Raw genomic sequence first — 12,711 nt, 5'->3', positions numbered from 1 at the left:
CTGTATGTTTCTTACATTCAAATGTAATAGGACCACCAGCATCTAACCACTGACCATCTGAACAAAAGTGGCTAACATGGTTACTTTGTCTCCAGATAAAATTCTAAAGTGGATATGCAAAAAGACAATTTTATAGTTCAATTATAGTATTATATATGTTACAAAACTAGCAAATATTGTAAATAATGGGCAATCATAACATGTTTAAAACTGCCAACAACACTCTGGCACATATACAGCAAACTGAGGAACTTTCAAGAAGATACACGTTGAATCGTAAGTAGGGACCGGATTTTTATGTAATTACATATTATATTCCTTTCAATCTAAGCATATATAAATAACAAATCTTTGCGAATCTTGTAATTACCATTAATATATTAAAATTTGATACTATATATTTTTACATATTTACCCCATATTACATATTATCACTTAGTATTACATAGATCTACACATTCTGGGGGTTTATTCATTTTTACTTCTCTAAAAGAAAAAAAAAAAACTTCTGCTGGGGAAGTTTACAATTTGAAATACACAGATTTAAAAAGCCTTTTTACCTACCCAAGAAAATATATATTTCGGGACAAAACATAACGTCCTTAGTTCCAGAAAGTAATAGATGCACTCACCCCATACCGTCCACTGTAAATATGATGAACAAAAGGCAACCATTCTCATACAACTATTGTGTATTGTAAAAGTCACTCAGAAAGCAGCGTTGTCTTCATGCGGTGGAGTGGGACGAGGACGACATGATTTGTCTCGAACTATAATTGTTCTGCACATGTCTTAACAAGCAGTTTCCAAGCAATTTGCTACCTTACTCACCCTCATTCTAATCCTTCCATGGAAAACCTGTGTCAAGTCTGACATGAGCCGCATGGTTAGGGGTTGTCATAGTATCTACAGGGTGAGCACAAAGCTATCCCCTATAAATAGCTCAAATATACACATTATTTATGTAATTCATAATTCAGACATACATCCACTTTACATTAACTCGTGTCCTAAATGTCTACAGGATTAGTAGATATGTCCCCCATAATTCTCTTCACAGAAAACAAAACGTCGCCAGGTTCGGTGTGACATTCACCTCAGCACCTCAGCTGTGATTTCACACTTTCACTACAGATGGATTTTTTTTTTATCCAATGCCACCAGGTTGTCTTTTCGACATTTCTGGTCTTTTCTCCTGGCCGTGGCTTAGTTGTAACCCACTTCTGAGGTTGGGGCGCCTGGAAGGCAGAGTTACATTACCCTGATGATGTGATAGGATGATTATGATAATGTGGTGCCAGGAGAGGTCTTAAATCTAAATCTAATTCCAAACCATGGACGAACACAGGAATAATCCCCTTTAAGGAAAAATTCCTGTGCTCTAACCGGGAATCGAACCCGGGACCTCATGAACTATAGCCAGAAGCTCTGACCACTAGACCATGAAGCTGGTCACACAGATGGAAAAATAGTAATGTGTCAAGTGTGCAGTAAAAAAGTCGGGTGCTCTATGAAATCACAACTGGAAAGTCTTACCTTTCCTATACCTGCCAGATATTGATATTAAATATTTTCATGATTTTATATATTTTGGTACATATTTAGCTTATTTTTCCTACATAAATATGTACATATTTCACACCTTGATATTACATAAAAATCCGGTCCCTAATCATAAGGGTTAAACATGTCTGGGGTGCCATGTATTTAATAACTAGAATTCCTACATTTTCATACATATATTCTATAGAAAGAAAGTAGGTACACTGATTTCATACTCATTTGCTCTACAACATACAGTATTTAGTCTCATTCAATTAAAAACTCACTGTCCTTTCACTCAGTACACTCTTTAACAAGAGCTGTAATTAAATCTGTAACATGTTTCGGCGTGATAAAAAAGTATCAATCTTAGTAACAAAACTCAAGAAAGAATATTCACAGCTCAATACATTGAATTTCATCGTTTTCCTTTCTTCCCAGCCTGTCTGGACTTAGAATGACCCTTTCTTTTCTTTTTCTTTTTAAGTGACTCCTTTTTGTTTTTTTGCCTTTCTAACTTGTTTTTTAATTTGAATGTTTTACTCTTTTGAACCTGTTTTTTTGCATTCTTCTTTAGTATCTTCTTTACATCTTTTGGTGTTTTTAACTTTAATCTCGTTAATTCATCTTTTTGAGCATCTTTCTGGTCATTGTTCTCACTACTTTCATCTTCATATATTACCTGAAACAAATAATATTGACACCGGATTATTGTATTTTAAATTAAATACACTCCATTTTGTATTCCGTACCTTCTAGGTATGTACGTTCTCATTCATTATAGCACGTATTGCGATGCTGCAGATAATCTGATACAAAAAGATTGGATTTTGGCATGCTGACAGCGCACAGCAACTTTTTAAAGTGTTTTATTAAATTTTGAAAAATAACACAAAGTTAAGGACAATGCTGTTTAACTGACGGCACCAGACCCTGGGTTCATTTCGCCATCATCATCACCTTCATCCCGCCTACTGTGCGACCTCATTAACAAAACACGTGAACAATGTGCATCGGCGTAAGACTGAGTATTGGGCAGCTTGGCTAGGCAATGTGTGCAGTCTGAATAGATATTCTCTTCTTTTTAGCATGTGACTCACACATGTTAAATTTTCAAAAGAGAACATGGTATCTATCAAGAATTATATTTGCTATCAATAGCGAGGGTCGTGAAATAATTAATCAAAAATGTAATTAAGTTTTTTGATAAAGAAAAGTCAACCAGAAAATTAAAGTGTCCATGCTGCATAATGTCTGAATCCACTATTTGTTGTTGTTTTCTAATGCCAGGCATTTGGCAATAAAGTCATTTGACCTCTTGCACTCCAATATTTTTCAAAGATATTATCATGGCCAGCCACTGAAGCACAGATTTTGAGGTGCTCTGAATTCATTTCTTGGTTTGAGTTGCACAATGGACAGTTAGGAGATTGATATATTCCAATTCTATGCAGATGCTTGGCCAAACAGTCATGGCCTGTTGCCAATCTAAATGCAGCTACAGACGATTTTCGTGGTAAATCGGGAATCACCTATTTGTATTTGTATATCACCACTATTTGTAAAACACTGAAACAATCAAAATTAGCAAATATTCAGGACGAAAAAATTAAATCTCCAGGAAAGAAAAGTACAGACCCAGAAACAAAACCTGGATCGCCTAATTTTACTAAGTTCCAGACACAACACATTGCACATGTGCAGTAAACAAGAACTTATGAACAGTCTTGCAAAACTTGTAGCCTACATAGGGAAGACTGCTACCACGACTCAGCCCATTTTTTAATTCCGTATCTGTACAACAATATTGAAGTCGGTAAATTTGATTGCCTACTGCATCGTAAAGCCTGCCTCATTAAAAGAGCAATGTTACTTGTCATTATGATGATGAAAAAAATGTTGTGACCATGTAATTAAAATAAGTATTGTGAAACCAAAGAACTCAGCAATGACATTGTAGTCAGTCGAATGATTAATCAAGATGACAATTCTAGTGATGGTTGGAGTATAGTATAGTGACACAGACTCCAATCTTGACATGTAGCATGCAGTCTCCGCTACTAGACTAGACGGCATTTCGGAAGGCGGTTAGCTGCTATATGCGCCATAGCATTTCTGGTATGTGAGGTCACAAGCTTGTACAGTAGAACCAATCAGAATCAGTCTATAACAAGCACTTCCCGAATTCGTTTGTTCACGTGCGAGTGTTTCAATACATTGAATAAGTAAAACTAACATTTACTGTGTGTATGTAAGGTAAATAAATGGAAGAAGAGACTGTAAAAACACAAGTATTACACAAGCAGGCGCAGAAAATAGTGTTTAAGGTGTATAATTACTTTAAAAACGTTGACGAGCAGAATATTGCCGGCAATCTTGATGCTGGCTGCAACGTTGTCAACATGCCAGAAATGACTGCAGAAGCATGTGGTGTGGGAATGAGAACTGTGCAAAGAATATTGTTAGTGAAGGAAAGAGGGTTTGTTTGGTGTCATGCTTACAGTAATCAACGGCTAAGATCATTATTGTCTTTCGATAATTTAAATTGTCTCCTGCACTATTTGTATTTCACGTGCTTGTGAAGTACGATGTGGCAATGTTGTACGCTGCCTTGCTCTATCTGTCTCTCTCGACACAAACGCTAACAGACAACCGCCTTCTGAATTGCCATCGACTCTAGGATGGACGTAAACAGGCCTACTGTGTTTTTCTACTACATTTTCTATTAATTGTCGGACTCCATTACTCTCTGACGGATTGCTGTCTAGTGTTAATAGAGTGACTGCATTTACAGAATGAATGTACAGTCACTTCCCCTCATTTCTTATCGCAACTAGTGGAAGGGAGCCAACCAACAGCACTCTGCTTCCCCTATCTGGATTGAAAGTTAATAATGTCGAGTAATACACGTGGCTATAAAATCTTTCGAATATGGCAAATGATTATTACAAAGAAACTATTATACTTAAGGCTCCATGGTTTGCGGCAAAAGGAAGACAAACTTATAAAGTTGTTTTCTTTGCTCTATTTATTGAGTTGGTATAGGAGTCACTGCAATCACAGGCACTGAAAATGGGCAGTGCAGGAGAAAGCACAATGTGTTTTATTGTATCATGAGACACAGTCATCAATAACTGTACAGCAAAATTTAAGAATGGACCGTCACGTAACTACAGAAGTATTGTTAGTTGATATGCTAAGTTTCAGGAGACTGGATGTGTGTGTGGCCTCCCTTCATCCCTCAGTGAAGAGAGAGTTGAGGCTGTGTGGCAAGCATTTCAATTGAGCCCTTCCAAGCCTATTTGTTGTGAGTTTCGTGAACTGGGAATTCCACGGTCCTTGGTGCAAAACATTTTACACAAGCGACTTCACTTATAAAATCCAGATAGTGCAAGCTTCGGGGTCAGATGACTGCCCTCAACATGCTGCTTTCGCAATGGATCAAAAAAGACAATGAGTACTTGCAGCATATATGCTTTTTAAACGAGTCTGTGTACTTTCACATCTCCAGGAAAGTAAATTGGCACAATATGCAGATATGAAAATCGCAAAATCCATATTTCGTCATAGAACATGAGAGGGATAGCCCTAAATTCAATGTCTGGCATGGCTTGATGTATGACAAAGCCACTGGTCCCTTTTTCCTTTTTGCCAAGCTTACAGTAACAGCTATCATTTACCTGGATTTTATGCATGCAACACTCTGTGACACCTCAACTTAAGGGGAGATATACAGGTTTCAGCATTAAAAAACAGGGAAATTCAATTTTTTTTCTCAGCAACTAATGACTCTTTCACCCTACAATTTGACATACGTACTCAGCACCATTAATAAAATTAAAACTTTTTTTTTAATGTTATAACCATTCCTGTGTGTATAAATCAAGTAAAAAGACATTTATATTGCTTATTATTGTTTAGGAAGTATAACGCACTGTTAAGACAAATTCTTTATTTCCACATTTATTACCTTTATTGTTACTGTTAAAGAATGCTTTCTCAAATTACATATTATGTCAGCATACCTTCTTGTAGACATGTAAAGGAGTAGGAATTGCATTTGTTTTTTAAATTTCTATTCTTTAATCTTCACTGCTCCTTGTCCACTTTTTGTTTCTTTCTGTTTTTTGGTTGCCTTTCTAAAGCAATCCCTCAGTTTTTTCCATATATTTGTTATTTCTTTGCGTAAAACAACATGTATCTTTCAGGTATCTGGTAACTGGGGACAGATTTAAAACGATTGCATATAATTATAGAACAGGAGCCTCAACTGTATCATCTATAATTCTATAGTAAATGACGTTTGTGAAGCCATCTGGAATCGACTACAGGACACAGTGCTACATATACCACCAGAGGAAAAATGGAAAATGATAGCAAAAGATTTTGAAAAACTGTGGAATTTCCCCAACTGTTTAGGGGCTTTTGATGGAAAACATGTACTTATATATTGTGTTCGATTCAATAGTGGAACAACATTCTATAATTACAAGAAAACATTTTCAATCGCTGTTAGCAGTTGTAGACACACATTACTGTTTTACAGTGATCGATGTGGGTGCCGAAGGAAGAAATAGTGATGGTAACATTTTCTCAAGTAGTGTATTCAGGAAGGCATTGAAAGATGGGTCTTTAAATATACCTGTAGATGAACCATTGATATCACATGGTCCGAGTTTGCCTTTCGTATTTGTTGGGGATGAGGCTTTCCCATTGAAGAGATACCTCATGTGACCTTTTCCCTGTGATCAGGTTCACAACAATGAGCCAAAAGGTGCGTTAAATTACCGACTTTCACAAGGAGTGGATCAGGACAGCACGTTTGCACATCTCCTTTTTATGTTAGGTTAGGTTCTTTTCAAACTGAAATGACGAGTGAAACTTACAGTTAAAATTACTCTAACCTAACCTAACCTATCCTAACCTAACTTAACATAAGGTTAGGTTAGGTTAGAGTAATTTTAACTGTCCTACGCTTCACTCGTCATTTCAGTTTGAAAAGAACCTAATCTAACATAAAAAGGAGATGTGCAAACGTGCTGTCCTGATCCACTCCTCTTTCACAAGCCAGACGTATTGTTGAAAACACTTCTGGTATTCTGGTTTCGCAATGGGGGGTTTATGAAAAACCTTTCAGATGCAGGGTGGAACTAGTTGATAAAATTGTAAAGGCAATGTGTGTTCTTCACAATTATATGAGGCAGAATATGTACGTGGCACCAATAGGACAACATGAACAGGAAATTTTAACACAAGATGCATGTCTTGATTCAATTCCACGTGTAGGTTGTAATGCTACGCAAGAGGCTTTCAATGTTAGGCAAGAGTTTATGCGTTATTTCATGAATGAAGGAAATGTACCATGGCAAATAGCTTATGTTCATACAGGAAGAAATCAAGAGTGACTGTTTGAAATGAACTCCTCAATAAGTTACTTACTTTACATACTGGCTTTTAAGGAACCCAGAGGTTCATTGCTGCCCTCACATAAGCCCTCCATTGGTCTCTATCCTGAGTAAGATTAATCCATTCTCTATCATCATATCCCACCTGCCTTAAATCCATTTTAATATTATCTTCCCATCTACGTCTCGGCCTCCCTAAAGGTCTTTTTCCCTCCGGCCTCCCAACTAACACTCTATATGCATTTCTGGATTCTCCCATACGTGCTACATGCCCTGCCCATCTCAAACGTCTGGATTTAATGTTCCTAATTATGTCAGGTGAAGAATACAATGCATGCAGTTCTGTGTTGTGTAACTTTCTCCATTCTCCTGTAGCTTCATCCCTCTTAGCCCCAAATATTTTCCTAAGCACCTTATTCTCAAACACCCTTAACCTATGTTCCTCTCTCAAAGTGAGAGTCCAAGTTTCACAACCATAAAGAACAACCGGTAATATAACTGTTTTATAAATTCTAACTTTCAGATTTTTTGACAGCAGACTGGATGGTAAAAGCTTCTCAACCGAATATTAACAGGCATTTCCCATATTTATTCTGTGTTTGATTTCCTTCCGAGTATCATTTATATTTGTTACTGTTGCTCCAAGATATTTGAACTTCTTCACCTCTTCAAAAGATAAATTTCCAATTTTTATATTTCCATTTCGTACAATATTCTCGTCACGAGACATAATTATATACTTCGTCTTTTCGGGATTTACTTCCAAACCTATCTCTTTACTTCCTTCAAGTAAAATTCCCGTGTTTTTCCTAATCGTTTGTGAATTTTCTCCTAACATATTCACGTCATCCGCATAGACAAGCAGCTGATGTAACCCGTTCAATTCCAAACCCTCTCTCTTATCCTGGACTTTCCTAATGGCATACTCTAGAGCAAAGTTAAAGAGTAAAGGCGATTAAAATGCAATTTAATACATTAATTTCATAAAGTGAAAAGCATATTACCGAACTATAAGCAGTACGTAAATTATAGTGGGTACAATCAATACGTAAAAGAATAAAAGATGCGTACAATCAATCCTGAGAGTTCCACTTATTTCTTGCCAATAGTTGTCCTTCTTGGCTGTCTCTCTATAATAATTTGAGCTCATGTCATAGCAACAAGGATATTTTTGTATTTGTACAATCAATCTTTCCTCCCTTGGTCTTCTTTCCAATTATTAGTAATTAGTAAACAGGAACAATAAAATAACTATTAAAGTTGGCCTCTGCAACACAACCATCTGCTAGATGCCAGGAAAATAACTGATTATGCGTATGCGCGAAGTCAACTACAACTATGAAAATCGCCTCCTAGGCGATCTGTGAAACTTAGCTTACCTTAGCTTAGCATAGCGCTTTGTGTGTGCCATTCCATACAACTACATTAGAGCTATTTTTTTCCTTAGCTTGCGTAGCTTAGCTTAGCTTTCTGTGTGTGGTAGCCTTTAGAGCTGTATCATGGATAAATATATAATAGGATGCGAAACTTAATGAGTTTCCCGTAACACATACTAGAGGCGCTGTTGTAGAAATTGATCTTGCTGCCATCTATTTCTGGGAGGGGCGTTATTACATCTAGCAGCGCACCAAGTAGCGAAAAGAGTAATTACTCCATGCATTAAGCAGCACACCTGGTGACGAAAATGTTAAACTGTGCAGAAAGTATTCCCTCCCACCCTCATCGATATTCAAAACTAACCCAATTTAAAATAAACATTTACGGTTTTATTCCTCACAGCATATTCTTACCGGAGCCAACAGGAAGATAAAAGAGACGATGTGTTTTACACTACCCGATTAAAATATAACCAGACAGAGACAAAAAATCAAGCAAAAGGTCAGATAATTGGGATTGTATTCTTTGGGTATGGAAAAGTCTGCAAGAACTACTTAGATAGTTCAATTTATTATATTACTATTACTTTACAATACATTCAACAACACTAAACGTCCATAAACATCACTGTTTTAACATACACTGCTTATACACACACGTATCACTTTATGTTCACTTATTAGCAAGTTTCAGTCCGCCATCTTCATCTTCGACTCTCCCGTACAGCAATAACTCGAACGGATAAATAGAGAACTCTCAGTAATGTACCCAACACGTAGTTCTAATATTCACCACCTACGACATTGGGCGCTGATCACCTTATTTCAAACTCCCAAATCCAGAGATGTGCTCATACTTCAAAACCTAATAAACCAATTGCTAATATAGCAAAAATTATTCCTAGATTTCCGAAAGCTTCCTTTTTTCCTCTTTCAATAATATAAAACTAACTCAAAGTGGTAATGCTAAAGATAATGTTAATACTATATGGCTTGTTCTAGTGAAAATTGGTGCTGACCGCAGTTTCGCATCCTATTATATATTTATCCATGGCTGTATTGTTTACTACAAATCAGAAACAGCCACTGTATTTACAAAATATGGTTACTTCAAGACTTTCAATATTGCAAATTTATGAAACAATCACTGCTTTATTACATGGTACAAGATTTCAATGGTCACCGCTAGGAGCACTGATTTACAGCAATGTTGCCCTAGTAGTATTAGACTTCTTAACAAATTGCCCACTCAAATTAAAGAAATAAATGGAAGTACAGTAGTTTTAAATTGAAGGCTAGCGTTTTTGCCGATTGCATTGTGAGTCATTGTTTGTGGCCTTCAAGATCCCCCAACTTGAATCCGTGTTATGTTTAAAGACAGTGTAGTAGAACATAAAATATCAGTTGAGAAATTCTTAATATTTCATAATATGTTTTAAAGAATAATAAAGTAAAATACTACATATCTACTTGACAGCCAATTATTTAAGAAGACTTGAACACATTTATACTGACATCATTATTATGAACCTTACCTTGCTCGTACCAATCCATAAGTTTTTCTCTGCTAAGTCGGATGCTGAGAGCTCTGTTATATTTACAGAATGGTTTTCTAGCTCGTACTTCTTTGAGGCAAGGTTCTCTAATTCTGGTATTGGTCTATGCGAGACTACAAGCTTCTTGTAAGACTCTCGAGCCTGTAATCAGATATTAATGGAATGTAATCAATGCCACAAATGTTCCAAATCTTGACTATTTTTTTCTTCTTTATGCTTAAATTCCATGTTCATGTTAGAAATGTTATGAAGGGACATTCCATGAAAAATAGGACATTAATATGAATTTATCGTAATTTTTTTCAGACTATTACACTTTTACGCATGGGGCTCTACCTCCATGCCCCCCAAGTGCCTTCATGGCATATTACGGGGATACCTTTACCTTTTACCTTTGTTTATTAAACTTTTACTACATCATACTACTTTTGACCAATAAAACGATACGAAAGGACCTCTTTCAACCAATCATGGCTGTTTATCGCACAATTTTATCACTTCCCTAGCATTTGTTTGTTTTTATCACTACCCTAGCATTTGTTTCTTTGTTTGTCAACATTTCAAACTGCACTGGTCTGGACGTCAAAAAACAACCATTCCAGTCGATGCACTCGCAATGGCATTCAAGAACAAGAATTAATAAAATCATTGGTCATAGCTGTGTATTTTCCCTGAACCCTATTTACAAATAACCCTAAATAAATTGAGGAATACACCATGTACATCAACGAGTTCCACTTCTTTTACTCACACGTCCAATATAACATCAATTGAACCACCAACCACTAAAACATTCAATTTGAAAACTGTACTTTCAATAATTGTTTCTTTTAAAATTATTCATGTTTATTTTTAATTTCATCATCCCTCATTAAAGCTTTTCTAACACTTGTTTATATTGTTTAGGTTGTGTTGTAGCTTCTGCTTTATGATATTATGGATAGTCACGTATCAGAGATTGTTTAATAGTAAGATTTATTGAAAATTATCTGTCAAGTGACGTTGATTACTGGGATCCAGATAATTGAAGTGTAATGCAACTGTTTTAATAAAAATGAACTGAATCAACAAAGCCTTCTTGACTAGCAACAGTCCAAGGCTTCTATAGACTTTTAGAACCCTTGGTAACCGTCCACAGAGTTCAATGAAGATTCTATAGTTGGCACAACTGGTAACAAGAAAACAGCTAATCATAACACACTACTGCCATATACTGGGTGTTCAGTTCAAAATGTGTCATGGCTCGCTGTATGCCGTCACGTGGCTAGCCGATGAGCCTAGAGAATTCAATCTTCCTACACTTCCGCAGAGGTGTATAACCTAAGAGGCAGAAAAGTTGCCTAACAAGTACGGCGTTCATTCTGAAGAGTAGTACTGATACGTACGGTAACGCCGGTAGTGGCAGGAATGTGAACTGTTTGGAAATACATACTGTCGGGAAAAGGGGGAGAGGATTAAGACGATTACTTACGTATTTGTTGACATTAACTTCGACGGTCAACATGGACACAGAGCATTTGATTTGTGTTGTGGAATGTTACCGTACGCAACCGATGATAACAAATACCCTGCGTACGACTTGCCGGCGCAAAACACAGTTCGAAAGAGGTTATGGTAGCACACGGACCGTACAGACCGCCATCTGTTGCTACGACGTTCAAGTTATACTGTACATGTTCTCAAGTTCAGATTGAAGAACGCCTTAAATAATAGGCAACTTCTCTAACATATAAGCTGAAACTCGCTTCAAATCGTTGACCCAACAACAGTGACGTCATGACACACTTTGAAATGAACACCCAGTAGTGGAATATTTGTAATGTTGAGATGGTACAATAATACATAATATACATTTGAAGACAGTTCAGTATTTTCGTAAGTCAATTAATATTTAGTTGTAATGGAGTACTTTGTTACTTCTATTCTTTATATACTTTCTTCTAATCGTGTAACAGTCAATTAAATCCCACTCGAATTTTGATTTTCTCTAGACAAATCAAAACCTCTAGTGAGATTACTGTTGATAAACATTTTGTAAAATGGTACCTACATAAAACCCTGAATTAAGCAGAAACATAATGCCTTTTCAAATGTTTTCAATTCTGAGTGTGGTACACCTGCATTTAAGATGACCTCTATCAGCTGTTTCCTCCAAGACTGAAACTGCATTGTTTTTGAGACTCTCAGTTGCTTAACAAACATTATTCTGCAACTTTTTCCTTTTCTGAGTGAAAAATGAATATATATTTTAACATATTTTTATTATTATAACGTTATGAATGTGTTAAGTAATTATTAATTAAGCCAATCAAAAAAATAATGAACATCTATGTCCCATACATGACTCAAAGTAGATTATATTTTGTTTCCCAAAAGATATTCGTTAAAAAAACTTTGAGTAACTTTTTTTCTTCTTCTTTAATCAACAACTGCATGATCACATTTTAAAATTGTTTTATTAATTAAAATGAATTAGGCCTAAGTAATAATTTTCATTGTTGTCCCACATGTGACCATCCTATATGGGACATGTATCCAATAATTTTATTTCTATCACCTTTGTAGTCAAAACAAAACTTGCTCTTCAAGTCTGTTACATCTGTACTAAAATGTTTTACAGGAACAATGGAAAAACCCAAGTGCATTAAACATGAAGATGAGAGAAAGTTTGAAAGCTGAGAATCCAAACTACCAAAAGGAAGAAAATAAAAGGGAACAACTGGATAATACCCACGGCAGACCAATATCGATAGTCGACGCTACTCGCTGGCCACTAGTCACCGGGCCATACTGAGCTGTATCAAACAAAATATAATCGAAATGGTGGTAGTC

The 12,711-nt window shown here is 36.2% G+C and overlaps 1 protein-coding gene across 9 annotated transcripts in view; it reads right to left on the bottom strand.

Annotated features, from left to right (window-relative positions):
- LOC138715501 (nucleolar protein 12-like) overlaps positions 1-12,711 on the bottom strand; it is a 309,079-nt gene that overhangs the window by 249,545 nt on the left and 46,823 nt on the right. For 6 of the 9 annotated variants that reach the window (XM_069848480.1, XM_069848481.1, XM_069848485.1 and 3 more), the window contains exon 8: positions 9,859-10,020. Coding sequence is in view for 1 of the 9 variants with exons in the window: in XM_069848487.1 (XP_069704588.1) it covers positions 1,961-2,224; positions 9,859-10,020 (426 nt within the window). In the remaining 8 variants the exon portion in view is untranslated. Of the gene's footprint in view, positions 1-1,724; positions 2,225-9,858; positions 10,021-12,711 lie in introns of those variants that run through there. The other 3 variants (XM_069848478.1, XM_069848486.1, XM_069848487.1) reach the window with 1 other exon arrangement.

This window comes from Periplaneta americana, chromosome 15 (assembly GCF_040183065.1).
Source record: "Periplaneta americana isolate PAMFEO1 chromosome 15, P.americana_PAMFEO1_priV1, whole genome shotgun sequence".
In the NCBI taxonomy this organism is placed as follows: Eukaryota; Metazoa; Arthropoda; class Insecta; order Blattodea; family Blattidae; genus Periplaneta; species Periplaneta americana.
The sequence above is the reverse complement of the archived record's forward strand: the minus strand, read 5'-3'. Positions and strand labels throughout refer to the sequence as shown.